Below are 27,146 nucleotides of genomic sequence, written 5' to 3'. Positions count from 1 at the left end.
CGCCTCCTGGGTCATAACAAACACCAGTCCAGTCACAGCACACCGGAACACACCTGGACCAGGACACCTGAACCTGTGGGACACAGAAGGGCCAATCACAAGCCAGCTCTCCCTCTGTGGGTCCAACAGTGAGCTGAGTTAAAGCGTGCTCTGTGTTTTTATTCATCTCGTACGGAGAGTTGTCCACGTTTCAGTCTTCCTTCCTGAACTAACAACCTGCGATCATCCGACGTCTGACACACAGATCAGGGATTCTTCAGCTGATCTAAAACCAGCGTGTCTAGCATCCACCCAGGCTCTAAAATACGTTGGCAGCAACTGATTTGGGGCTAAAGTCAGGCGTAATCTTGCCCGGCAACACAAACACAAAACTACTCCAGCTTTAGTCCTGGTTGCAAAAGTCCTAAAACTAGAAATGGGATCACTGCTGACTCAGAAAGTATCTCTGGACGAGAGAGAAGCAGCTGCTGCAGGAGGAAGAATGGAACGAGCTTTAAAGTGAAGGGTAAGCCTCTGGAAGCCAGGGACAGGGGACGTGGGGGGGGGGGGGGGGGGCAGTTCTGCTGGAGTCTCCTGATCCAGTAAAAAGAGATAAAGGGGACATTAGATTAAAGTGGAGCTGCTGAATGATGAAGGCTGGGCATTTGGAGGACTGGGTTACCTGTATGAAGTCTCTCCAGACTCAGTCAGCAGCTCAGCTGTGAAGGGGACATTTCCTGGAAGAAGAAGAAGAAGAAGAAGAAGAGTTTATTAGAAACTGCCCCCCCAACTCTCACAGTCCTGTCTATGTGACAGGATCCTCACTGCTTCCCTTTATACTCCACGTGCACTATTTCCTCTGTATCCACCACTCCCTTTCTACTACCACGTGCATATATTTCCTCTGTATCCACACTTCCCTTTCTACTCCACGGTGCATATTTCCTCTGTATCCACACCTTCCTTTCTACCTCCACGTGCACTATTTCCTCTGTATCCACCACTTCCTTTCTACTCACGTGCACTATTTCCTCTGTATACGTGCACAGATGAAGCCTGCAGACTGTCTGACAGCAGCTCGTGGTTTCAGAGATGAGGAAGAGAGAAGAGATTGAAAGAGTTGTTTATGATTGAAGAGAGAAGAGAAGAGAGAGAGGAGAAGGTAAAGCAACAGTAAACCCTGGAGGGGGTCACACTGAGGACCCCCCCCACCCCCCAGTCTGACCACTGACAGATGAATTAATGTTAAGTGAAAGACTGAATCTGTATGGAGAGCCTCTCCACACACAAGCTGCTGCTTCAACCTCTCTGGACCATCAGGAGACAGTGGTCTCGTCTGTCTCACACAATCAGGGTCTGTCTTTGACGGGGGGACGGATCTGGGGAGGGGAAGAGAAGAGGACAAGCAGAGGGTTAAACTCCCCTTTGGAAATCCTGGTGACCCACATTAATAAATGTCTACCAGAGGTCCATCAGAGCCCTTAGGAGCAGGTCTTTCTCCTCATGGTTCCTGTTGTTATCTACTGACAACTTCCAATAAAGTCCCAATGGAGATAATAAATCATGGTTAAGTCCAGACCACGTCCAAAGGGGGTCGGTACAAAGTCAAGACCGAGTTTCTCCACACCATTTAACAACATTGAACAGAAATGAGAGACTGAAGACAGAGAAGAAGAAAGCAGCAGACCTGCTGTGGTTCCTGGGACCAACCAGCACCTTAAAGCTCCAGCAGCTAGTCTCCAGTTCTGGTCCTGCTTTAACAGCCCCGTTATGTTTCTTTGAGTATTACTCACCTGCTTCCTGTCTGGCAGGTGCAGCCCTGTAGACTCTGTCATCCACCCTGAAGAGATAAACAGAATAAAGCAGTTATCTTCTGGGGAGAGGTCCACTAAATCCTCATCAGATGAACCTTAACACTTGATTTCTTCAGTCAGACTGATCTCAGAGCTGTGACTAAGATGAAGTGATCAGCTGTTTAGTGTTGAAATGATGAGAAAGAAACACTGAGATCAGATTTGATGGTTGGACAGGTTGATGTCTGCTGATCATGATGTCATGCTGTCAGCTGTAATCCAGATTTATTTCCTGCAGACATCAACACAACAACAACAGTCGTCTCTCACACAACTCAAACACATGATCACAACAAGCTTCTGGCTCATCTGATTGGCTGACTGTCCTCTCTCTCCTCTCACAGCTCAATTGAGAAGGTTGGGAAGTCTACAGGAAATACTGGATCTGTGCGTTGATACTAACTGTTTAGTTCAATACTGCTGAGACAGCATGGACTGAGTCCAACCCTCTACTGACCTCAGAGTCTCCAGTCTCCAGTCTGGACTCTCCACAAGATCACGCAGCTGCTTCACATCTGGATCCTGCAGCTTGTTGTCCCTCAGGTCCAGCTCTCTCAGATGGGAGGGGTTGGACTTCAGAGCTGAGACCAGAGAAGCACAGCTGGTCTCTGACACTGCCGCCCCTCATACTGAATAAAGAATAAATGATGATGATGAAAATCAATTTCTAAATCAATAAAAACTATTGAATCCTTTAACAGCTGCATTTGGAAACATGCTTTGGTCTCTTTGTTTTCATCTACATATCTGTGTGTTCTTTGTCTGTGTGTGTGTGTGGTGTGTGTGTGGTGTGTGTGTGTTGTGTTGTGTGTGTCTGTCTGCATGTGTGTGTCTTTGTCAGTGTGTGTGTGTGTCGTGTGTATGGGTGTGTGTTGTGTGTCAGGTGTTTTGTGTGTTTGCGCGTGTGGTGTGGTGTATTTCTGTATGGTGTGTTTGTCTCTGTGTGCATGTGTGTGTGTGTGTCTCTGTCTGTAAGTGTGTGGTGTGTGTGTGTGTGGTGTGTGGGTGGGTGTGTGTGTCACTGTGTGTGTGGGTCTTTCTGTGTGTTTTTGTGCATGTGTGTGCTTGTGTATAAGGTGTTGGGTGTCTCATGTGTGTGTGAGCGTCTGTGTGTGTGTGTGTGTGTGTGTGTGTGTGTCTGTGTGTGTGTACGTGTGCTATTTCTGTGTCTGTGTGGGTGTGATGTGTGTATTTCTGTGTGTGTGTGTGTCTGTGTGTGTGTATGTGTGTGTGTGTGTGTGTTGTGTCAGTAAATCAACACATCCGTTCAGTTTTGCACAACTGCAACATAAATAAAACTTGTTTTAAACATAAAGAAAAAACAGTTGTCTCAAAAAATGAAAAATAGTTTGTCCTTCTGCTCTCTAGTCACACACACACACCTCCACCTGTCCCAGGTGAGGTCTACATATAGAGTTACCCCCCCTGACCTCATCATCATCATCATCATCATCATCAACATCATCATCAACAGTAATTATGATCCGTATTATTTGAATATAGGTGTCAGCATGATTATAAATGACATGCATGTGAAGAGGATCAAACAGAAATCAGAGTAATGGCTTCAACAGTAATAAGCACAAGTCTTCTGGGACTGCAGACTGAATGGACTACAAGAACCATCAACATATGAACTACAGAACATTTACTACTTGGAGATGGAAGTTGTGTTTGGACATGAATAGTTTCAGTTGTTAATTAAGATATAGATCTCTAATAGTACAGAGTCAGGGAACTGACCTCAGAGTCTCCAGTCTACAGTTGGACTCTCCAGAAAACCACACAGCAGCTCCAGTCCTGAATCCTGCAGCTCATGATACTCAGGTCAGCTCTCTCAGATGGGAGGGGTTGGACTTCAGAGCGATGAGACCAGAGAAGCACAGCTGGTCTTTGACAACCTGCAATACCTCAATCTGAATAAATAATAAATGATGAAGATGAAAAAACAATTTTAATTCAATGCATACTTTATTGATCCTTTAAACAGCTGCATTTGGAAACATGCTTTGGTCTCTTTGTTTCATCTACGTGTTTTTTAGATATTTCTACTTACTTTTTTGCGGCGACTTTGCTTTTGACTTTTTACTTTGACTCCTTACATTTCACATAATTGGCTCGTTACTTTAGTTTTTATAGAGCGTCACGTGGGTCTGGCTGCTGGAGACTTCAAAGCGACTGTCATAGGTTTCAACATAAGTGTTGATTTGGAACAATGCTGACCATCAGAAGTGGGACACAGCAGGAGTGATCAGTGCTCGTTAGCAGAGGACAGACGGAGGATGAGGAATGACACACAGCCTCCGGGAGGGGGGTGGTGGGGTGGGGGGGGGGGGAAGGGGGGGAGTCTGTGTGTATGTCTTCGGTGTGTTTGTGTGTCATATGTGTGTGTACATGTGTGTGATTGTGTTTGCATGTGTAAGTTTCTGTGTCTGTGTGTGTCTCTATCTCTGTTTCTCTGTGTGTTTGTCTATATATGTGTGTGTGTGTTTGTGAGTATGAATGCGTTTGTGTGTTGTGTGTGGTATGTGTGTCTGTGTTTGTGTGTGTTTGCGTCTATGTGTTTTTGTGTGTATGTCTGTGTTTGCGTGTCGTGTGTGTACGTCTGTGTTTTTGTGAGTGTTTCTGTGTGTCTCTTTGTGTGGTGTGTGTGTGGTTGTTGTGTGTCTCTATGTGTGTATTTCTGTGTGTGTGCGTATTTGTGTGTATGTTTCGTTGTCTGTGTGCTTTTATCTCTGTACTTTGTGTGTGGTCTGTTTGTGAGTATGAGTGTGGTGTGTGTGTGTTGTGTGTGTGCTTCTTTCTGTGTGTGTTTCTTTGTGTCTGTGAGTGTATTTCTGGTTGTGTCTATGTGTTGTGTGTGTATTTCTGTGTGTGTGTCCGTGTGAGTGTGTGTATGTGTGTCTAATGTGTGTGTGTGTGTGTGTGTGTGTGTGTGTGTCAGTAAATCAACACATCCGTTCAGTTTTTGCACAACAGCAACATAAATAAAACTTGTTTTAAACATAAAGAAAAAAAGTTTGTCTCAAAAAATGAAAAATAGTTCTTTAGTGCTCTCTGCTCTCTAGTCACACACACACCTCCACCTGTCCCAGGTGAGGTCTACATATAGAGTTACCCCCCCCTGACCTCATCATCATCATCATCATCAACAGTAATTATGATCCGTATTATTTGAATATAGGTGTCAGCATGATATAAATGACATGCATGTGAAGAGGATCAAACAGAAATCAGAGTAATGGCTTCAACAGTTAATAAGCACAAGTCTTCTGGGACTGCGGACTGGATGGACTACAAGAACCATCAACATATGAACTACAGAGCTAGAAAATCGGGCTTTCGTCTGACTGGCTTGTTTTTAGACAGCTTAAAAATAAATGTTCTTCCTCTATTAAGAAAGCAAAATCTGATTTTATCTGTCAGCCACTACTAATACTTTAAATGACCCTAGAAAATTCTGGAAGGCTATAAAATTACTTTCTCCTAACAAAGATAGTATTAATGTTCCTTATTCTATTATGAAAGAGTCTGTAGTAGTTTATGACCAGCTGTAGATATTGAATCATTTTAATGAGCATTGAATTCAGTCGGGTTCTTTATTGACACTGCTTGTCCTGATACTGTGACATCTTGTAGAGATGGACCAGTCACTACAAGTGTCTTCAATCTTGCTCCATTTTCACTGGATGAGGTTCAAAAAGCCCTAAAAGGACTGATTCCTGAAAACCCCCAGGACCTGATCTTATAGAACCCTATTTCTTAAAAATAGCTGCTGATTGTGTAGCACAGCCTCTAACGTACCTTTTTAACGTTACTTTAAGAGCAACACTAGTCCCAAAATATGGAAATCTGCATTTGTTTGTCCATTACTGAAAGGGGGTGACCCGTCAAACTTAAATATTACAGACCAATTACTAATTTGTCTGTTTTGGCCAAACGCTTGAATCCCTGGTGAGTGATCAGATGAAAGACTTCTTGCATGCACAGGATATTTTATCCCCAGTTCAGTCAGGTTTTAGAAAAAAACACAGTACCATCACAGCTGCGATGAAGGTGATAAATGATATCTCTGTGCTCGTGACAAGAAGCAGAACTGTGCATCACTTTTTATTGATTTGTCAAAGCTTTTGACACGGTGATCATCTGATGTTTTAAAGATTAGGCTTCTTAAATCGGGGTTTTCAAACAAAACTGTCTCTTGGTTCTCAAACTATCTTAGTGACAGAACTCAGTGCGTTAAGCATGATGGTGTTCAATCTGGTATTTTACCAATCTTTAAAGGGGTTCCACAAGGTTCTGTATTAGGCCCTCTTTAATTTACTATTTATATAAATGATCTTAATCGGCATGTGTCTGATGCAACCTTTCATTTTTATGCAGATGACACAGTTATTTACTGCTGTGCACCCTCTCTTAAACAAGCTATTGCACATTTACAGAATGCTTTCAATGTGGTCCAAAATACTTTGCTACAGCTGAAAGCTCAATGCAGACAAACCAAATGTCTGCTTTTCACAGACCTTCGGAACAGGCCACTGAATGTTCCCTCAGTGGTTACTCTTGATGGACGTGAAATACAGACTGTTACAACTTATAAGTATCTTGGTATGTTATTGATGACTGCCTATCTTTTAAGCCTCATGTTCACTAGAAAGTGAACATGAGGCTTAAAAGAAAAGCTTAAAAGTTGAGACTAAAATTGGGTTTTGCTTTTGAAATAAGCTGTGCTTTTCTTTTAATGTCAAAAAACGGTTAGTGGCATCAACTTTTTTAACTGTGCTGGATTATGGTGATATACGTTGAGAGTTATTACTAATTGTAGAGTTGGCACCCATCACTGTGAGCTGTATTCTCGTGTAGGGGGGTCTGCCTCGGCCACACGGAGGCTTTGTCATTGGTATACATTTATATATAAGGCTATTCTTGGTGCGCTTCCGTCTTATTTATGTTCACTTCTTATGAAGAAAAGTACTGGTCATTACTCTCTCCTCTCTCCGTAAAAAGGCCTTTGCTTACTCTGCTCCCTTTACATGGAATTTGCTGCAGAAGAACTTGAAACTTAGTAAATTGGTTCCTTTGAGTATTTTTAAGCTGAGAATGAGAAGCTTTGAGTTGGACTCCCTCACATGTCAATGTATTAATTGAGATTTTATTGTAAGTGCATATTTGGTTTTCATGTGTGTGTCTTTGTACGTATGTAATGATGTGATGTAATTCTGATGCCTATCTTGGCCAGGTCTCCCTTGCAAAAGAGATTTTTAATCTCAATGGGTATTACCTGGTTAAATAAAGAATAAAAAATAAAAAAAAAACACAGAACATTTACTACTTGGTAGATGGAAGTTGTGTTTGGACATGAATTAGTTTCAGTTGTTAATTAAAGATATTAGATCTCTAATAGTAACAGAGTCAGGGAACTGACCTCAGAGTCTCCAGTCTACAGTCTGGACTCTCCAGAAAACCACACAGCAGCTCCAGTCCTGAATCCTGCAGCTTGTTGGTACTCAGGTCCAGCTCTCTCAGATGGGAGGGGTTGGACTTCAGAGCTGAGACCAGAGAAGCACAGCTGGTCTCTGACAAACTGCAGCCGACCAATCTGAATAAAGAATAAATGATGATGATGAAAATCAATTTCTAATTCAATAAAAACTTTGTTGATCATTTAAACAGCTGCATTTGGAAATATACTTTGGTCTCTTTGTTTTCATCTACATGTCTGTGTGTGTGTCTGTGCATGTGAGGTCTTTGTTGTCTGCGTGTGTGTACATGAGTGCGTGTTTCTGCATGTTTGTGTGTGTGATTCTGTGTGTGGGAGGATGAGGAATGACATACAGCCTCCGAGTGGGGGGGGGGGGGGGGGGGGGGGGTCTGTGTTTGTGTCTGTGTCTTGTGTGTGTGTGTGTCTGTGTCTGTGTGTGTGTGTGTGTGTGTGTTTTGTGTGTGTCTGTTTGTTTTTGTGCGTTTGTGTGTGTGTGTGTGGTGTGGTTTCCATTAATTTTCCACCACGAGTCCACAGCTACAAACCCAATCAACAGAGATCTCTATAATGAAACATGATGGAACAAGTCTAATGGTGCTCGGTTAGAACATGACATCATGTTAGAAAGCACAGCCACAAACATGTGTCACACACTAAGAAACAGTAGTGTTAGCCACATGCTAATGGCGCTGCTAACGGCCAACGGTGCTGTCACCAACGTTCCTCCAACCTGTTCCTTGCAGATTGTCCCGTTACTGAGAATCCAGCTGTTAGAAGGTCTGTGAAGTGAAGCTAACGCTAACAGCTGGAGGGCAGCTAACATGACCTTTAGCTGTCTCCATGAAGGAAACAAGAGCCAGCTTACTAATGAGAACATTAGCATTCTGGCTAGGTGGATGCGGATGCTATGGTAATGTTCAAACTAACCCCCCCCCTCCCCGTACTAACATTACTCGGAAGGTAGCATTAGCTCCGAGTTCTGCAGGTCCCACAATGCCTTTGTTTCTCACTCCCACAACCCACTGCACATAAGTAAAAAATCTGAGATTAGCAAACATTAGCCAACATATTTATAAAGATTCATATTCAAATAGTAATTTCAAAATTATTATTATTTTCAAAAATATTTTGTATACCATGCAAATGATGTTTAATTTTCAGAAAGTGTTCCAACAGCCTAGTGAGGTATACACTATATGTGATTACAAACACATGAACTGACCTCAGAGTCTCCAGTCTACAGTTTGGACTCTGCAGTCCAGCACACAGACGCTCCACGGCTGAATCCTCCAGGTTGTTTATCAGGTCCAGCTCTCTCAGATGGGAGGGGTTGGACTTCAGAGCTGAGAACACGACTTCCCACTCAGCCTCAGAGAGGTTACAGTTAATAAACCTGTGATCACAGATAATAAAACATTTTAAAATATAATCAAATCTGACCTTTGATCCTAAAAATCACATTTTGATTGACAAGGGTCTGAAGTTTGATTCTGATATGTTGAGGTCAGAGGTCACGGGACCCCTTTCAAAACCCCCATGCAGACAGACAGAGATCCGTTCTGTGGAATCGATACTGGATCATTCAGATTAAGAAAATTATATCTTTAAACCATCCCTCTTCCCTTACAACAATAACAACAATCATTATTAATCTTTTGGCAAGTAGTTTCTATTTTTTAAGAAATGTTTTATCGGCTCGCCTCCAGTCATCCGGGGCCGAAGAAAAACCAGGATTGGGGACGATGAACTATAAGAGATGAAATAAAGCGTTGTCTACCAGTTTAAATGTTAGGGCGACCAGATGAAAGGAGAAGAACGAGCTCTAAAAAGCTCGGCCCATCTCTAAAGATGGTCCTCGTTGGAAACTAGACCAGGTAAAGGTGCAGCTGTTATTTAACCAGGATGGAGATGTTTGGTTCCTCACATCCAACAATAATTACAGATATTAGGGCGGGGGGGGGGGGCTCGCCTCCACTCCTGGTACATTTGATTCTAATTCACATATTTAAAGGTGATTTGGGATATTAACTTTGGATATGAAGGAGATGACAGAGTTGTACAAGGTTCCCTCTGACCTGCTGCATAGAGAGGGGGGGGGGGGGGTCTCTCTGCTTCTATCTGTAAGCTAAGCTAACAGACAGGGTGGTGTGATGATGCTGTGGGATCCTACAGTCTTCCCATTCTCTCTGCTGATTCCTTACACACTGTCCCATACTACCTGCCTAAAAGCTTCTCTTTCACCTGCTTTTCTATATTTAACTGTTTTGAACTGTTGTACTGCACTGTAACTTTTGTTATTTCAATCTTTTTATTTATGACTTTTTTATTTATTATTTATTTATTTTATTTTTTTATTTAGCCCATGGGCCCACCACCTGTGGGAGGATCCAAAGGGGTCGGGTGTGCCAAGGTCAGGGGCTTCGACGGACCAGACCCCCCCTGGCTCTGGGGATGTGGAATGTCTCCTCTCTGTGGGGGAAGGAGCCGGAACTTGTGCAGGAGGTGGAGCGCTACCAGTTAGATCTGGTGGGGCTCACCTCTACGCACAGTCTCGGTTCTGGAACCGTACTCCTGGATAGGGGTTGGACTCTGTCCTACTCCGGAGTTGCCCAGGGTTTGAGGCGCCGGGCGGGTGTGGGGATACTCACAAGTCCCCGGCTGAGTGCCGCTGCGTTGGAGTTTACCCCGGTGGACGAGAGGGTCGCCTCCCTACGCCTGCGGGTGATGGGGGGGAAAACTCTGACTGTTGTTAGTGCATATGCACCAAACAGGAGTTCGAAGTATTCGGCCTTCTTGGAGACCCTGAATGGAGTCCTGTATGGGGCTCCAGTAGGGGACTCCATAGTTCTGCTGGGGGACACGGGTGATGATGGAGATACTTGGAGAGGCGTGATTGGGAGGAACGGCCTCCCTGATCTAAACCAGAGTGGTTGTCTGTTGTTGGACTTCTGTGCTAGTCATGGATTGTCCATCACAAACACCATGTTCAAACATAGGGATGCTCATAAGTGTACGTGGTACCAGAGCACCCTAGGCCAAAGGTCAATGATCGATTTTATAATCGTTTCAGCTGATCTGAGGCCGTATGTTTTGGACACTCGGGTGAAGAGAGGGGCGGAGCTGTCAACTGATCACCATCTGGTGGTGAGTTGGGTCAAGGGGTGGGGGAAGACTCTGGACAGACCTGGTAAGCCCAAACGGGTAGTGCGGGTAAACTGGGAACGTCTGGAGGAGGCCCCTGTCCGACGGACTTTCAACTCACACCTCCAGCGGAGCTTTTCGTGCATCCCTGTGGATGCTGGGGGCATTGAACCTGAGTTGACAATGTTCAAAGTTTCCATTGCTGAAGCTGCGGCGGGGAGCTGTGGTCTTAGGGTCTAAGTGCCTCAAGGTGCGGTAACCCACGAACACCCTGGTGGACACCGGTGGTCAGGGAAGCCGTCCGACTGAAGAAGGAGTCTTTCCGAGATATGTTATGCCGGAGGACTCTGGAGGCAGTTGCAGGGTACCGACGGGCCCGAAGGGCTGCAGCCTCTGCCGTGACAGAGGTAAAGCCGCGGGTGTGGGAGAAGTTTGGAGAAGACCTGGAGAAGGACTTTCGGTCGGCACCAAGGTGCTTCTGGAAAACCATTCGCCACCTCAGGAGGGGGAAGCAGGAATCCTCCAAGCTGTGGACAGTAAGGATGGGACGTTGTTGACCTCAACTGGGGAGGCAATAGAGCGCTGGAAGGAGCACTTTGAGGAACTCCTAAATCCAGCTGACACGCCCTCTGTGGTAGAGGCACCGCTGGAGGATGATGGAGGATTGTTGTCAATTTCCCTGGTGGAAGTCGCTGAGGTAGTCAAACAACTCCACAGCGTCAAAGCCCCAGGGATTGATGAGATCCGTCCAGAAATGCTGAAAGCTCTGGGTGTGGAGGGGATGTCTTGGTTGACACGCCTCTTTCACGTTGCGTGGAAGCCTGGGACGGTGCCTAAGGAGTGGCAGACCGGGGTGGTGGTTCCCTTCTTCAAAAAGGGGGACCAGAGGGTGTGTGCCAATTACAGGGGTATCACACTTCTCAGCCTCCCTGGTAAAGTCTACTCCAAGGTGCTGGAAAGGAGGGTTCGGCCGATAGTCGAACCTCAGATTGAAGAGGAACGATGCAGATTCCGTCCTGGTCATGGAACAACGGATCAGATCTTTACTCTCGCAAGGATCCTGGAGGGAGCCTGGGAGTCTGCCCAACCAGTCTACATGTGTTTTGTGGATCTGTAGAAGGCGTATGACCGGGTCCCCCGGGAGAAATTGTGGGAGGTGCTGCGGGAGTATGGGGTGAGGGGGTCCCTTCTCAGGGCCCTCCAATCTCTGTATGACCAAAGCGAGAGCTGTGTCCGGGTTCTCGGCAGTAAGTCGGACTCGTTCCAGGTGAGGGTTGGCCTCCGCCAGGGCTGCGCTTTGTCACCAATCCTGTTTATAATATTTATGGACAGGATATCGAGGTGTAGTCGGGGCGGGGAGGGGTTGCAGTTCGGTGGGCTCAGGATCTCATCGCTGCTTTTTGCAGATGATGTGGTCCTGATGGCGTCATCGGTCTGTCTTCAGCACTCACTGGATCGGTTCGCAGCTGAGTGTGAAGCGGCTGGGATGAGGATCAGCACCTCTAAATCTGAGGCCATGGTTCTCTGCAGGAAACCGATGAACTGCTTTCTTCAGGTAGGGAGTAAGTCCTTACCCCAAGTGAAGGAGTACCTTGGGGTCTTGTTCGCGAGTGAGGGAACCATGGAGCGTGAGGTTGGTCGGAGAATCGGAGCAGCCGGTGCGGTATTACATTCTGTTTATCGCACCGTTGTGACGAAAAGAGAGCTGAGCCAGAAGGCAAAGCTCTCGATCTACCGGGCAGTGTTCGTTCCTACCCTCACCTATGGTCATGAAGGCTGGGTCATGACCGAAAGAACGAGATCCAGGGTACAAGCGGCCGAAATGGGTTTCCTCAGGAGGGGGGGCTGGCGTCTCCCTTAGAGATAAGGTGAGAAGCTCGGTCATCCGAGAGGAGCTCGGAGTAGAGCCGCTGCTCCTTCGTGTCGAAAGGAGCCACGTCCAGCTGGGATGAGGCCCCGGGGAAGACCCAGGACTAGGTGTAGAGATTATATCTCCAACCTGGCCTGGGAACGCCTCGGGATCCCCCAGTCGGAGCTGGTTGATGTGGCTCGGGAAAGGGTAGTTTGGGGTCCCCTACTGGAGCTGCTGCCCCCGCTACCCGATACCGGATAAGCGGATGAAGATGGATGGACTTTTTTATTTGACTACTGAAATCTACAAAAAAATAAATAAAGCAATGCCTATAAAATTATGAAAATGAACAGAAACATCCTCAAGATTAAATAGTTCAGAATCTGCTCATGAATATGATAAAAATAACTAAATGAAAGTTAGTATGTAAAAGCTGAACCTTGACCCAATAATAACTGTGTGTATGAAATCTCTGGTTCTAGAAACCCAGAGCTGACTCTGTCTCCACGGTCTAAAGGCCGTCTGCTGGATTAATGATGACAGAAGATCCTTTAGATCTCCATCGGCTCATTCTCACAGCGTTGGACACAACTAAGACATCTGCAGAGTAACATGTAGAATTATTTCCAATAAGCAGCTTTATCTTTTATAGTGTGGAAGCTTTCTATTGTTCATGTGTGTAAAGTCTGGATGTTTCCTCTAATACTGATGGCCTCAGCTTCACACTGATTTAAAATGATGATCTGGACTTACCGAGCCTTTCTGCAGTTCCTCACAGCTGGAACCAGTCTCCGTCGTCCCTCATCTGTTGTGTTGTACTTCTTCAGGTCCAACTCATCCAGAACCTCCTCTGACATCTGCAGCATGTAGGCCAGAGCTGAACAGTGGATCTCAGAGAGTTTCTTCTCAGATCTGTTCTCTGACTTCAGGAACTCTTGGATCTCCTGATGGACTGAGTGGTCCTTCATCTCCGTCAGACAGTGGAAGATGTTGATGCTTCTGTCCGGAGAGATCTCATCACTGTTCATCTCCTTCAGGTTGTTGATGGCTCGCTGGATGATTTCTGGACTGTTGTCTGTCTGACCCAGCAGGCCTCCTAAGAGTCTCTGGTTGGACTCCAGAGAGAGGCCATGAAGGAAGCGGACAAACAGGTCCAGGTGGCCATTTTTACTCTCAAGAGATTTCTCCATGGCTCTCTCCAGGAAGACATCCAGGGATGAGTTAGGGTCATGTTCCCTGTCACCACGGCTATCGTTCTTTCCAAAAAACTTTAAAACCTTCTTAAGAAAAGATTTTTTGGGTTGTTTTACTCGTTTTGCAATTGTATGTTTTAAGTCTGGTCCCATGAAGTCTTTGACTACCTGTGTGTTCCTGTTGGTGTAACAGTGGAACAGGTAGACTGCAGCCAGAAACTCCTGAACGCTCAGATGAATGAAGCAGTAGACTGATTTCTGGAAGATCCCACTCTCTGTTTTGAAGATCTGTGAACAGACTCCTGAGTACAGCGAGGCCTCTGTGACGTCCAGACCACAGCGCTCCAGGTCTTCTTGGTAGAACATGATGTTTCCTTTCTCCAGCTGTTCCAACGCCAGCCTCCCCAGCTTCAGAAGAACTTCCCCGTCGGCCTCCATCAGCTCCTGTGGACTCGTCTCATGTCCCTCAGCATACTTGAGCTTCTTCCTCTTTGTCTGAACCAGCAGGAAGTGGGAGTACATGTCAGTCAGGGTCTTGGGCAGCTCTCCTCTCTGGTCTGTCGTCAACATGTGGTCCAGGACTGTAGCAGTGATCCAGCAGAAGACTGGGATCAGACACATGATGTGGAGGCTCCTGGAGGTCTAGATGATTCTGCTGGACAGCTCTTCATCACTGACTCTCTTCCTGAAGTACTCCTCCTTCTGGGGGTCAGTGAAGCCTTGTACTTCTGTTACCCTGTCAACACATGCAGGAGGGATCTGATTGGCTGCTGCAGGTCGGGAAGTGATCCAGACGAGAGCCGAGGGAAGCAGCTTCCCCTGGATGAGGTTTGTCAACAGCAGGTTGACTGAGGACTTGTGTGTGACATCAGGAACAGCCTCATCGTTGTTGAAATCCAGTGAAAGTCTGCTTTCATCCAGGCCGTCAAAGATGAAGAGAAGTCTGGAGGCAGCGAGCTGGTCTGCTGGGACCTCCTGTAATGTTGGATGGAAAACACGGAGCAGCTCCAGAAGACTGTACTGCCCATCTCTGATCAGGTTCAGCTCCCTGAAAGAAAGAGGAATCACCAGACTGATATCTTGGTTCTCCAACCCCTCGGCCCAGTCCAGACAGAACTTCTGCACTGAGAAGGTTTTTCCAACGCCAGCGACGCCGCTCGTCACAACCACTCTGATGGGTTTCTGTTGGCCAGGTGAGGCTTTAAAGATGTCGCAGCACTGGATCGGAGAGTGATGGAGGCTCTTCTCCTTGAAGGCTGTCTCCAGCTGCCTCACCTCATGTTGGGTATTAACCTCTTCACTCAGTCCCTCTGAGAGGTAGAGGACCGTGTAGATCCTGCTGAGGAGGGTTCTACTTCCTGTTTCACCTCCTTCAGTCACACGTTCAAATGTCTCCTTCAGCCTGGACTTCTGTTCCTGACGACCAACGTCCACTAAAAAAAGGACAGAGGTGAGAGACAGAACAAGAAAGAGAAAGAGAGAACAAGCTGCTGATTCTTTTTAGGACTTTATTACTGTATTAACATTAAAACATGCAGTTAAAGTTCAGTTGGACTTAAAATTAGGACTGGGTACCGGATTTACTGACTTCCTGTTTAGGGTACCAACCTGATTGTAGGGACCCTTTGCTTATCAGACCAGTCCCCTACGGGTGCTGGGTAGATCATGGAGCTATTTAAGACTCGTGCACTATGTGGTGCAATGCCAACCATCGGGGGTCAGCATGTCTTTTAAACTCAGGCAGGTTTCAGACATAGACCATGACAATCCCTGGTGGGGGGGAGACTAATAGCAATAATACACATGAAACCACATGGCTCCCACACGGATTATGTCAGTACTACCGAGGACCGGTTCACCATCACTAACACATTCCAGTACCTAGTCCATAATCCACTCTGTCCTTCATTACACCCCCCCCCCCCCGATGTTAAATGTCTGCGCTATACGACTGTAAAAACTGGAATATTTATAATGTTTAATGTCTCAACAGATGTCTCCGTAGACTTACTCTGCTTAGAGCTGCTCTGATTGGCTGTCTGCAGTCCAGCTCTGGTTCTGGATCCCGATCTGGATGGCTGCTCCTCCTCAGAATCATCACTCCTCTTCCTCTCTCTGTGGAGACATGTCTTCATCACTTTTGTTGCTGAAACAAGTGAACATGGTGAAAGACCAGCATGTAACAGTGATGTCTCAGGTCCAGACTGCGTTCTGGGCCTCCCTGGTAGGGAAGTTTGGGGTCCCCTACTGGAGCTGCTGCCCTCGCGACCCGATACCGGATAAGTGGATAAAGATGGATGGAAGAATAATTTGATCATCTGCATAGAACAACAACTTCCTGTTCTTCTGGTCTAACTTCAGACCTTCAGGCTTTTTTTGGAGATGGATTTCATTTGTTGTGTCTCAGTAAGAATGTGGAGAACATCAGTGCTAGTGAGATACCTGCTACAGCTGCATTTCTACCAATGAATCGGAGAAAAGCTTTAATTTCTCTGATTCACCGTCTGGCGATGCTAGACTAATCTGCTGAGAACTTTTAGATCAGTGCTGCCCATGGAGGTCTGTTCTTGGCTTTCAGGGACCACATATGGTCCAGAAACTCCATAGAACTTAAAGAAATCAGAACAATCAATATATGCCATAGGCAGGAAAACCTGAACCAGAGTCATTAAATGAGTTGGTAGCTGTCTCTTACTTTGGGTCTGAGGGTCCAGGTTCATCACTGAGGTCTGGAGAAGGATCTCTGGACCGGGTCTTCATAGACCACCAGTCTGATCCTCCAGACTCTGCTCCGTCCTCCTCTTCCTCCAAACCACTCATCTTCTGATCTGGAGTCAGTCTGAGAGGAACAACAGGAACACTGACTCAGCACATTTAGAAACACACACACACACACACCACACACACACACACCACACCCACACACACACACACACACACACACACACAACACACACACACACACACACACACACACACACACACAACCCTGCTCTGCACTTTGTGTCACTTTGTCTGTTGAAAGCATCACACCAACTCTAACATCCCTGCATGGGCTCCCTATTAAATACAGGATCCAGTTTAAGGTTCTTGTGTTTGTTTTTGAAGCCATTCATGGTCAGGCTCCCCAGGACCTTTCTGAAGACCTTACATCAGAATCAGCTGGTTTTACCTGTCCCTCCATCGAGGTTTTAGGTAACTGGGTTTCATATTTGTCTCAACAATTAGATGAATCAGATCCTTTAAAGAGACGACCCATACCTGGGAACCCGTGAACCCTGGTAGGTTAGGGGGACTGGGCCTTTTCTGTGGAAGCTCCAAACTCTGGAGTCCTCTCCCACGTTGTGTCCCCCCCCCCCACCCCCCCCCCCCCGCATTGATAGTTTTAAAACATATCAACACAAATTTTGTTTTCAATGGCCTTTGGTTGCTCTTATTGTTTAATAATTATTTATTTTTATTAATTTATACTTTTCTTACATGTTGGACTGTATTTTCTTGCTGTTTTACTTTATTTGTGTTATTGTAGGACTCCTTTTGATTTGACTGCTCGTTTTACCCGTGTTATGTAAGGAAACTTGTCCTGATTATTACATGCCCTACCTCGCAGTTTGATGTTTCTTCCTCTCCAGTCGTCTCTCAGAGTCTTTAAGAGTAGAATAATAACTGTTGGCCACTCACCCTTCCTCATTCTTCTCTTCCTCCTCCTCCTCCTCCTCTCCTCTCTAAATGGAGTCTACTCTGCTCCTCCCTCTCTGGTCTCCTCCTACTGGGATCACATGACCTCACCTGAGTGGAGCTGACTGAGTGTGTGTGTGTGTGTGTGTGTGTGTGTGTGTGTGTGTGTGTGTGTGTGTGTGTGTGTAAAATGTTTTTTGGTGCGCACACTTACACAAGTTAGAACAAGTCACAGTTAAGACTGGAGGAAAAGGAAACACACACACACACACACACACACACACACACACACACACACAGATACACACACACACACACATGGTCTCAGAGACTTTAAGAGTAGAATAATAACTGTTGGCCACTCACCCTTCCTCAGCCTTCTCTTCCTCCTCCTCCTCCTCCTCCTCTCCTCTCTAAATGGAGTCTACACTGCTCCTCCCTCTCTGGTCTCCACCTACTGGGGATCACATGACCTCACCTCAGTGGGGGGGGGCGGCAGCAAAGGGCCGCAGATTGGAGTCAAACCTGGGCCCACTGCAGCGAGGAGTAAACCTCTACATATGGGCGCCTGCTCTACCAGCTGAGCTCCCCGGGCGCCCAACACGTCTGAAGAAGGTGTAACCCCCCCCCGCCCCCCCCAAATGGCTCACCACTGGTTAAATTAAATTTTGATTAAAGTAAATATGTGGAGTGGTAACTGGTGAACAGGTGATCAGGGTTCCAGGTGAGAAACACCTCCACACAGGCCTTACTGACACAGAGCTACAGAGGTCAGAACAGAGAATCTCTATTTCCGTCCAAGTAAATCATCTGTAAAATTATTAAAAAACACTACTGTAAGCATATTACATGGGCTACATACTAACATAGTATCTTAGCCACATGTCTCAACTTAGAACAGAAAAAAATGACTCAGAAAATGGATTTTATATGAATTTATTTCTACAGATATGTCATGCATTTTTCTTATTTCTTATTTCCTTTCAGAAGAAAAACCCAAAAAGTGCAAAATTTAAAACTTCTCAAATTAAAAAACACATCCACATCACTCACACACATACTTGAAATAACTACATGCATAAATTTATAGAAATAAGTAATTGTAAATTGATGAAATGGTTATAAATGTTATAACTAAGTTCTTATTTTTGCTTTGACACAGCTGCAGCCATCACAGGGTTAATATTTTCTGGTCAACTTTGGTATCAATCAACTCGTCTTCCTATTGGCTGAACAGGTAGGCTGGTTTCATAACATCTAGTTTTAACTGGAAGGAATAGCTGTCAATCTTTCCCACGTTGGTCCTCCCTGAACCCTGCGACATGATTGGCTTCTATTAGGGCCAGCTCGGGTTACACTAGACGGATTGGCTGACACGACCTGTCAATCAAATCCTTAGCGAGAGAATGTGCCGGTGTGCTCAGTTACTCTGTGGCAGACGCGGGGGAGAAGACAGAACCAATCACAGCCCATAAAAACCAAACTATTCAGCTCTCTATCCGTCTAAACTCGGCCAGAACCTCCAAGACTGTGAGGGACCAGCTCGTTTTGGATTACATGGTTTGGATATTTTAATTCCTTGGACTGATGGCGATGTAGAAAAAAAAGTTTGGGGGGATGCACGCTGGACTTTAAACACTAGCGGCGCAGAATCTTTCTGTTTCTTTACTTAAAAACATGATTATAACTGCTATAAGTCACCTTATGCTTTGTGTGGGCTTAGTAAAGTATTATTGGCCGTGTTGCCAAACCTCTAACGCATGTATGTAATCAATCTCTGAAAACTGGAGTTGAAATATAAAATATGAAAGAAATATGAAAAGATATGTGTGTTTTTAAAGTGTATCAGCTGTTTGATGCTGGATCGTTGGTCCGCTGAAACATTCAACATCAAAACCAGGCAACATGTAGTCAACCCCCCCCCCCCCCCCCCCCCACGATGACATGAGGCTGAACAGCTGGTCATCTCTCTGCCCCCCCCCCAACAGTAAGGATGACATGAGGCTGAACAGAGGTCAAAGCCACTTAAAGGAGGGGACCAATGAGCACGCAGGACCCTCAGGACCCGAGAGCGTCTTCTGATTCATCATCAATCATCATCTTCAGATCATCATCATCATTCAATCATTTAATAACCATAAAACACAGAAACTTCCCGATTGGTGCAGCTAACGGCTAACGAGCTAGCGGTCCTGGAGGTGTCTTCTAACGAGCTAGCGGTCCTGGAGGTGTCTTCTAACGAGCTAGCGGTCCTGGAGGTCTCTTCTAACGGGCTAGCGGTCCTGGAGGTCTCTTCTAACGGGCTAGCGGTCCCGGAGGTCTCTTCGGGGTCTTTCTAGCCTCTACTGGGGATTTTCTACCCAGCCTGGAACTCGGGCCTTTTGGGAAGAAATATAAATAGTTTGTGTTTTATATGAATTATAATGTTGTTTATGTGTATTATTGCATAGAGGAGAACTGTTCTAGACACACACATGCCTGTGTAGCGTTGCTGTGTAATATCAATAAATATGACATTATGTTGATTGTTGGCATAAGTAAATGTCCTGAGGGCAAAAGCGTCCAGACTTATTTGGAGAAAATGTATTTTGTCATCTTTATAAGTTGTGATTATTATGTCTTCCCAGGGGGACTCCCAGGACATATGAGACGGGTTTTAGAGAGACTGGTTCAGCTAGTCTTGCTCTTGGTCTGATATCAATACATATCTGGAAGACTCATGTTATCTTTATTAATTAATTTGTCTTTAAGGTCCTCCAACCATTTTACCATCCAGTGACCTGACTGCAGCCCAGATTGTCCTGAAAGACATGATGTTGATGTCCTGACTGGAGACACAAGGACTGATGTTTGTCCTGAAAGACATGATGTTGGCGTCCTGACTGGAGACACCAGGGTTGATGTTTGTCCTGACTGGAGACACCAGGGTTGATGTTTGTCCTGAAAGACATGATGTTGGTGTCCTGACTGGAGACACCAGGGTTGATGTTTGTCCTGAAAGACATGATGTTGGTGTCCTGACTGGAGACACCAGGGTTGATGTTTTGAAGTTATTTTAGAAAATAAAACCAGACGGACGATGATCTGTAAAAATGACCTCAGGTCTCTGATTCTGCTTCTTGTTGGTCCATCAGGGATGTTGTGTCTCCGTCTAGTGGCTGAAACTAAGAACTCCATCCTCTCTGTACTGGACTCCATGTCTTTCAGAGTCCAGGTCCACTTATTACCAGCAGACTTTAACAGCGTGTCCTTCCAAAGAGACGCCGTGGACCAGTCCCTTATTGTAGACGTCCATCACAGCTCTCCACAGTCTGGTGCTTCACATTAATCCCAGCTCTCTGGAGAGGACCGGGTCCACCTCACAGAGAGCAGAGACCAGAACCGAGCTGGCCTCACGTCCTTTTCTTCTCACCGTGTCCACCACGTCTCGGGCTTTGTCTGCTCGGCCTCGTGGTCTGGCTGAGTCCATTTCACCGTCAGTTAGAACCCCTCGCTGAAGGAGTTGATCCAGAAGCTGGTTCAGAACTGGATCAGACACTCGGGTCACAAACTGGTCCTGAACCAGCAACAGCCTGTCTTCTGGGAGATCACTGTCCTCTGTGGAGACGCTGTCCTCTGCTGGGACATTCCTCTGTGGATCTGGACCATCTGGAACTGGAAGATAAACAGGGAAATACTATCAGGTAGTGTTCTCCTTTAAGAAGTATTCAGAAACCAAAAAGGACCAATTAATATTTCATATTTCACGGTTTTGTGATGGTTGAATCTGATTGACTAGTTTGTTTACCTAGATGGAGACCTTGTTTTTCACCCCGCCATCCGGCCCCGTCAGACTCCGCCTACCAAGAACCTGGGTCTGGCCCAGGTTTCTTTCCAAATTAGTTTTTTTGCAATGCTTCCTCCTGGGGGAATTACTAGAATTGTGTATAGATCGGTCTAGACCTGCTCTATCTGTAAATTATAGAGCGGTCTAGACCTGCTCTATCTGTAAATTATAGAGCGGTCTAGACCTGCTCTATCTGTAAATTATAGAGTGGTCTAGACCTGCTCTATCTGTAGATTATAGAGTGGTCTAGACCTGCTCTACCTGTAAATTATAGAGCGGTCTAGACCTGCTCTATCTGTAGATTATAGAGTGGTCTAGACCTGCTCTACCTGTAAATTATAGAGCGGTCTAGACCTGCTCTATCTGTAAATTATAGAGCGGTCTAGACCTGCTCTATCTGTAAATTATAGAGTGGTCTAGACCTGCTCTATCTGTAGATTATAGAGTGGTCTAGACCTGCTCTATCTGTAAATTATAGAGCGGTCTAGACCTGCTCTATCTGTAAATTATAGAGTGGTCTAGACCCGCTCTATCTGTAAATTATAGAGTGGTCTAGACCTGCTCTATCTGTAAATTATAGAGCGGTCTGGACCTGCTCTATCTGTAAATTATAGAGTGGTCTAGACCTGCTCTATCTGTAAATTATAGAGCGGTCTAGACCTGCTCTATCTGTAAATTATAGAGCGGTCTAGACCTCCTGAGAACTCAATCATTGAAGATGCACCAGAAACAAGGCTTGGTCAATAACTCAAACTCGCTGAGAACCTAGACACCGCTTGGTTACATTAGACTGGAACGGTTACGGCCTTGTGTAGTAGCCTGGTGCGCTCCAATCTACAACTCTTCAACAACTCTTTGCTCTTAGCCCATTTCCTGATGGATTCTAGCACTGTTCCACGTGGGTTTATTGATGTAAGGCACTCAGTTCCCCCGGTTCAGTGACATGACCTGGGTTAATGAAGCAGCTCTGCGGTCAGTTTGTCAACACTCCACTTTGGTCAGTTTAGAGTTCTGCTGTGGTCCTGACTCTGCAGAACAACCAGCAGCACACCTTTTCCCCAATGACATGCAGCTACAGTGCAAGTTTGTTTACGTGTTAGCTCTTCTTCTTTTCTTGTTCTATTAGGTAAAAAAAACGGCACTCTCACAGAAAGTTGGCTAATCTAAAGTGTCTGCCTGGCCTTACAGAGGCTAGACAGGAAGTGCTGTGAGGACAGCTCTGAAAATACATTGTCATGCTCTCGCATTTGCATATATGTGAGGGTCCATCTAATGTTTCAACATGTGCTTATGTGTCTGGGACCAGGTTTCACATAGCAGGAAGTAGTCCCAAAACAGCTGTGCACCCCCATACCAGTAAAACAAGTCCACATGAGCTGAATGACAGGGCCAAACTGGGGCCCATCTAGGACCAAAATATCTTCCTTCCTCCTGTTTTCTTGATCTTGTTTACAGTTACATAATGTCAAGTCACCATTTGTCTATATATTGACAAACGATCACTCCGGTGCTGCCGGGAGATCCGCCGGATGTCCGTCCCCGTCCTTTGTCTCTGTGTTGGCGTTCTAACCTGCGGATAATTTCTGAAGACTATGGTTACCTGGTCCTCAGATCTCTGCAGGGTAAATCCAGACAGCTAGCTAGACTATCTGTCCAATCTGAGGACTATGGTTACCTGGTCCTCAGATCTCTGCAGGGTAAATCCAGACAGCTAGCTAGACTATCTGTCCAATCTGAGGACTATGGTTACCTGGTCCTCAGGTCTCTGCAGGGTAAATCCAGACAGCTAGCTAGACTATCTGTCCAATCTGAGGACTATGGTTACCTGGTCCTCAGGTCTCTGCAGGGTCAATCCAGACAGCTAGCTAGACTATCTGTCCAATCTGAGGACTATGGTTACCTGGTCCTCAGGTCTCTGCAAGGTAAATCCAGACAGCTAGCTAGACTATCTGTCCAATCTGAGGACTATGGTTACCTGGTCCTCAGGTCTCTGCAGGGTAAATCCAGACAGCTAGCTAGACCATCTGCCCAATCAGAGTCTCTGTTGTCAAACTAAAACTACCTCTGAACGTACACATGTTCCACCAAAACAACTTCCTTTCTGAGAATATTTAGCAGCGGCACTGTGGCTCCGTCCAGAGCTTAGCCCCGCCCACGATGATTCTGATTGGTTTAAAGAGATGGCGATAAACCAGAGCACCCAGAAGGCTGTGTGGCTTAGCCAGACCTTCCCCCAGAGTTCTGTGGAGGAGGGTCAGCCTCAGAGAGACTATACTTCAACAAACTGGTACAGATTGAACCCATGGAGAGAAAATATAAAGCAGCGTGTTGGTAGGAGAACCTAAAGCAGGGACTCTAAAGTCCCAATACTCTCTCAAGCTGTCCTGAGACTCTGAACCTGTACCCTGTTCCTCTTAGACTGACTTCAGACCAGAAGATGAGTGATTTGGAGGAAGAGGAGGATGGAGCAGAATCTGGAGTATCCGGCTGTCTGTCTATGAAGAGTGACCAGTCCAAAGGTCTTCCTCTAGCCTTCAGTATTGAACCTGGACCCTCAGACCCAAAGTAAGAGACTACCAACTCATTTAATGACTCTGGTTCAGGTTTTCCTGTCTATGGCATGTATTGATTGTTCTGATTTATTTAAGTTCTATGGAGTCTCTGGACCATATGTGGTCCCTGAAAGCCAAGAAAACCCTCCATGGGCAGCACTGATCTAAAGGTTCTCAGCAGATTACTTCGTTATTCATTGGTAGAAATGCAGCTGTAGCAGGTATCTCACTAGCACTGATGTTCTCCACACTTACTGAGACACAACAAATGAAATCCATCTCCAAAAAAAGCCTGAAGGTCTGAAGTTAGACCAGAAGAACAGGAAGTTGTTGTTCTATGCAGATGACCAAATGAACGTGAGCTTTTTAAATCAGCTGATACATGGTTAAACAAAGCCTGACATGAATATGTACTGGGATGTTGATCCAGGCGATCTTCATCATGCATCAGGAAGAGGAAGAGGAGTTATGTTTCTGAGGAGGAGCAGCCGTCCAGATCCAGAACCAGATCTGGACTGCAGACAGCCAATCAGAGCAGCTCTAAGCAAAGTAAGTCTGTCCATCTGTCTGCTGATGTCTTCATGTCTCAACACACCACTGCTGTTGGAGTACGGAGACATTTGTTGAGACATTTAACATTATAAATATTCCAGTTTTTACAGTCGTACAGCGCAGAAATTTAACATCTGGGGGGGGGGGGGGGGGTCTGAGTGGATTATGGACTACTAGGTACTGGAATGTGTCAGTGATTGTGATTCGGTCCTCGGTAGTACTGACATAATCCGCGTAGGAGCCATTTGGTTCCATGTGTATTATTTGCTGCTGTTAGTCCTCCCCCACCAGGGGTTGCCATGGCGATGTCAATTCAATTCAAAGGGGGGGGGGGGGGTTACTCACTGTTCCTCAAAATGTGACAGTGTAACTGATGATATCAGCATTAACATTACAACATTACAGCTGTGTGTGTGTGGGGGGGGGTAAAGACATACTGTGCTGCTAGACTCCAGCTCTCTGGCTGTTCTCCCAGTAGGATCACCATCTTGTTGGTGTCTGAGTGTCGCTTATTTGGTCAAATGTTGGGTGCTTGTGTCTGAATTTGGGGAAATATTTAGTTCAGACCGGCTGCAGGTGGGTGCTTTCTGTCTCTCTCTTTCGCTCAGGAAGTGCAGCTCTCTCTCTCTCTCATTCTGTCAGGAAGTGCAGCTCAGTCTCGACTGTGTCGCTCTTACACAGCTGGCAGAAGCGCTCCTCTTTGGGGAGCCATTGCTGTCGGTAGCGGCCGGTCTCGATGGCCAGGTGGTCTCTGAGTCTGGACCTGGTCAACGTGGTTCTTAGTGTGACATTAGTCCCTGTGGTCAGGTAGTCTGCCACTCGGTCCTCTCTCTTTAGGGTCAGGTAGCACTGCATCTTGCTTTGTACTTTTGTTTGTGTGTTCCAATCGATGATGTAGTTTTGTTTCTGTTGTGTTATAATTTGGTAACTCTGATTGGTTGGTTCCCAGACTGGTCCTGTGGTAGTACAGGGTCAGGAAGTGGACTGAGCCTCAGGACCAGCTGAGTGGGGGGACTCTTCTCTTTGCTCAGCTTTGCAGTCTTGCAGGGCTTTCTGCTGATGGGGGGGGGGGTTGTTGTTTTTAGATGGAGCCAATATTTGAGTGCATGTTTTTGAATTTTGATGAATAATGGGAATTGGCCTAATTCAGCTCTGCAGGCGTGGTGGTGGTTCTCCTGGGCACCTGCAGGATGCTTTACAGAATCTAGGTGCAGGATTTCAACTTGTTCTTTTGTCCAAGTGGGCAGAATTCTGGTGGGAAATAGGACCCCACACCTCACTACCGTAGAGGAGGATTTGAGCCAGATTCTAATAATAGATACAGATAATTGTAATGTGTACAGTTGTCTAATTTATGTTTCCCTAATGTGAAGCTGTATGCGTTTCCTTGAGATCTGAATCTTTTCTGAAAGAAATTGTCTTTTTCTTTTGAGTGTTTATTGTCAGGGCCCAGGTCTGACAGTACTGGTCCAGCAGGTCCAGGTTCTGCTGTAGGCCCTGTTCTTTAGTGGACAACAGAACCAGGTCATCTGCATAGAGCAGGAACTTGATCTCAGTCGTGTAGCCTGAGACCAGGAGCTGCTGATTCCTCTAGGATGGAGACCAGTTGGTTAATATAGATGATGAATAGAAGACTCAGACAGCATAGAGACCAGTTGGTTAATATAGATGATGAATAGAGGACTCAGACAGCATAGAGACCAGTTGGTTAATATAGATGATGAATAGAGGACTCAGACAGCATAGAGACCAGTTGGTTAATATAGATGATGAATAGAGGACTCAGACAGCATAGAGACCAGTTGGTTAATATAGATGATGAATAGAGGACTCAGACAGCATAGAGACCAGTTGGTTAATATAGATGATGAATAGAGGACTCAGACAGCATTCCTGTCTCACGCCACACTTCTGACTGAAGAATGTTTTTCTTTTGTTGTCAATGTTAATACTTTCCTTAATGTTAGTGTACATTGATTTAATGATGTCATATGTTTTACCCCCTATACCGGATTTAATAACTTTGTAGAATAGACCGCTGTGCCAAATAGAGTCAAATGCCTTTTTGAAATCTATGAAACATGCGCAGATTTTGTTTGTCGTTTGTCTACCAGGGTGTGGAGGGTGTAAATATGATCTGAGGTGCGGTGTTTTGGTACAAATCCAATTTGACTTTTACTCAAGACGTTGTGTTTGGTAAGGAAGTTTTGAAGTTTTGAAGTGTTTAAGTCTGGCGCTGTAAAGAAGGCGTAAGTCTACATTTCCTGGATCTCTGTGTTTTTGGTTAGATAATAGTTGAATGTTTTGTCTAATTTCTTTACATTCTTTGTCAAACCAGTTGTCATCTTTGGGGTTCTTAGGTTTATTTTTGGATAGTTTTGTGATTTGTGATTTCTTTGCAGTTTCCATGATAATGTGATTGACATGTCTAACTGCATTATTTACGCCTTCTGGACTGTGTATATACGTGGTGTCCAGAAAGGTGTCTAGTAGTGTTTGAATTTGGGCTGAGATGATTGCTTTCTGGAAGTCCTCGGGGCTGTTTTCGGCCCATCTGTATGATCTCCTGATATTAAACAGCTTACTGGGCTGGGGGGGTTGCTGCTGTTGTTTGTCACTGACCTTCTGAGAAACACAGTAATTTGGCTGTGGTCAGACAGAGGGGTCAGGGGTTTGACTGAATGCACTGAGAGAGAAAGGGTATATATCTGTCACCATGTAGTCCACGTTGCTGTCTATCTATTCAATTCAATTCAATTTTATTTATAGTATCAATTTATAACAAGAGTTATCTGGAGACCCTTTACAGATAGAGCAGGTCTAGACCACACTCCAGAATTTACAAGGACCCAACAGTTCTAGCAGTTTCCTCCAGAGCCGCAACAGGGCCACAGTGGAGAGGAAAAACTTCCTTTAGGCAGAAACCTCGAACAGACCCAGACCCAGGCCCAGACCCAAACCCAGGCCCAGACCCAGACCCAGACCTAGACCCAGAACTAGACCCAGACCCAGACCCAGACCCAGGCTCTTGGTAGGCG

General features: G+C 45.7%; 1 protein-coding gene across 1 annotated transcript; it reads right to left on the bottom strand.

Annotated features, from left to right (window-relative positions):
• Positions 1–3,574: 3,574 nt before the first annotated feature.
• LOC116685221 (NLR family CARD domain-containing protein 3-like) lies at positions 3,575–17,561 on the bottom strand. Its single transcript, XM_032510383.1, is given in 9 exon segments — positions 3,575–3,658; positions 3,660–3,697; positions 3,700–3,748; positions 7,258–7,431; positions 8,537–8,707; positions 13,061–14,933; positions 15,512–15,615; positions 16,196–16,339; positions 17,545–17,561. Coding segments are annotated over 8 exon segments (2,616 nt in total). The 5' UTR covers positions 16,321–16,339; positions 17,545–17,561; the 3' UTR covers positions 3,575–3,576.
• Positions 17,562–27,146: the final 9,585 nt, after the last annotated feature.

Source organism: Etheostoma spectabile, unplaced genomic scaffold (assembly GCF_008692095.1).
Source record: "Etheostoma spectabile isolate EspeVRDwgs_2016 unplaced genomic scaffold, UIUC_Espe_1.0 scaffold00569664, whole genome shotgun sequence".
Classification (NCBI taxonomy): Eukaryota; Metazoa; Chordata; class Actinopteri; order Perciformes; family Percidae; genus Etheostoma; species Etheostoma spectabile.
The sequence above is the reverse complement of the archived record's forward strand: the minus strand, read 5'-3'. Positions and strand labels throughout refer to the sequence as shown.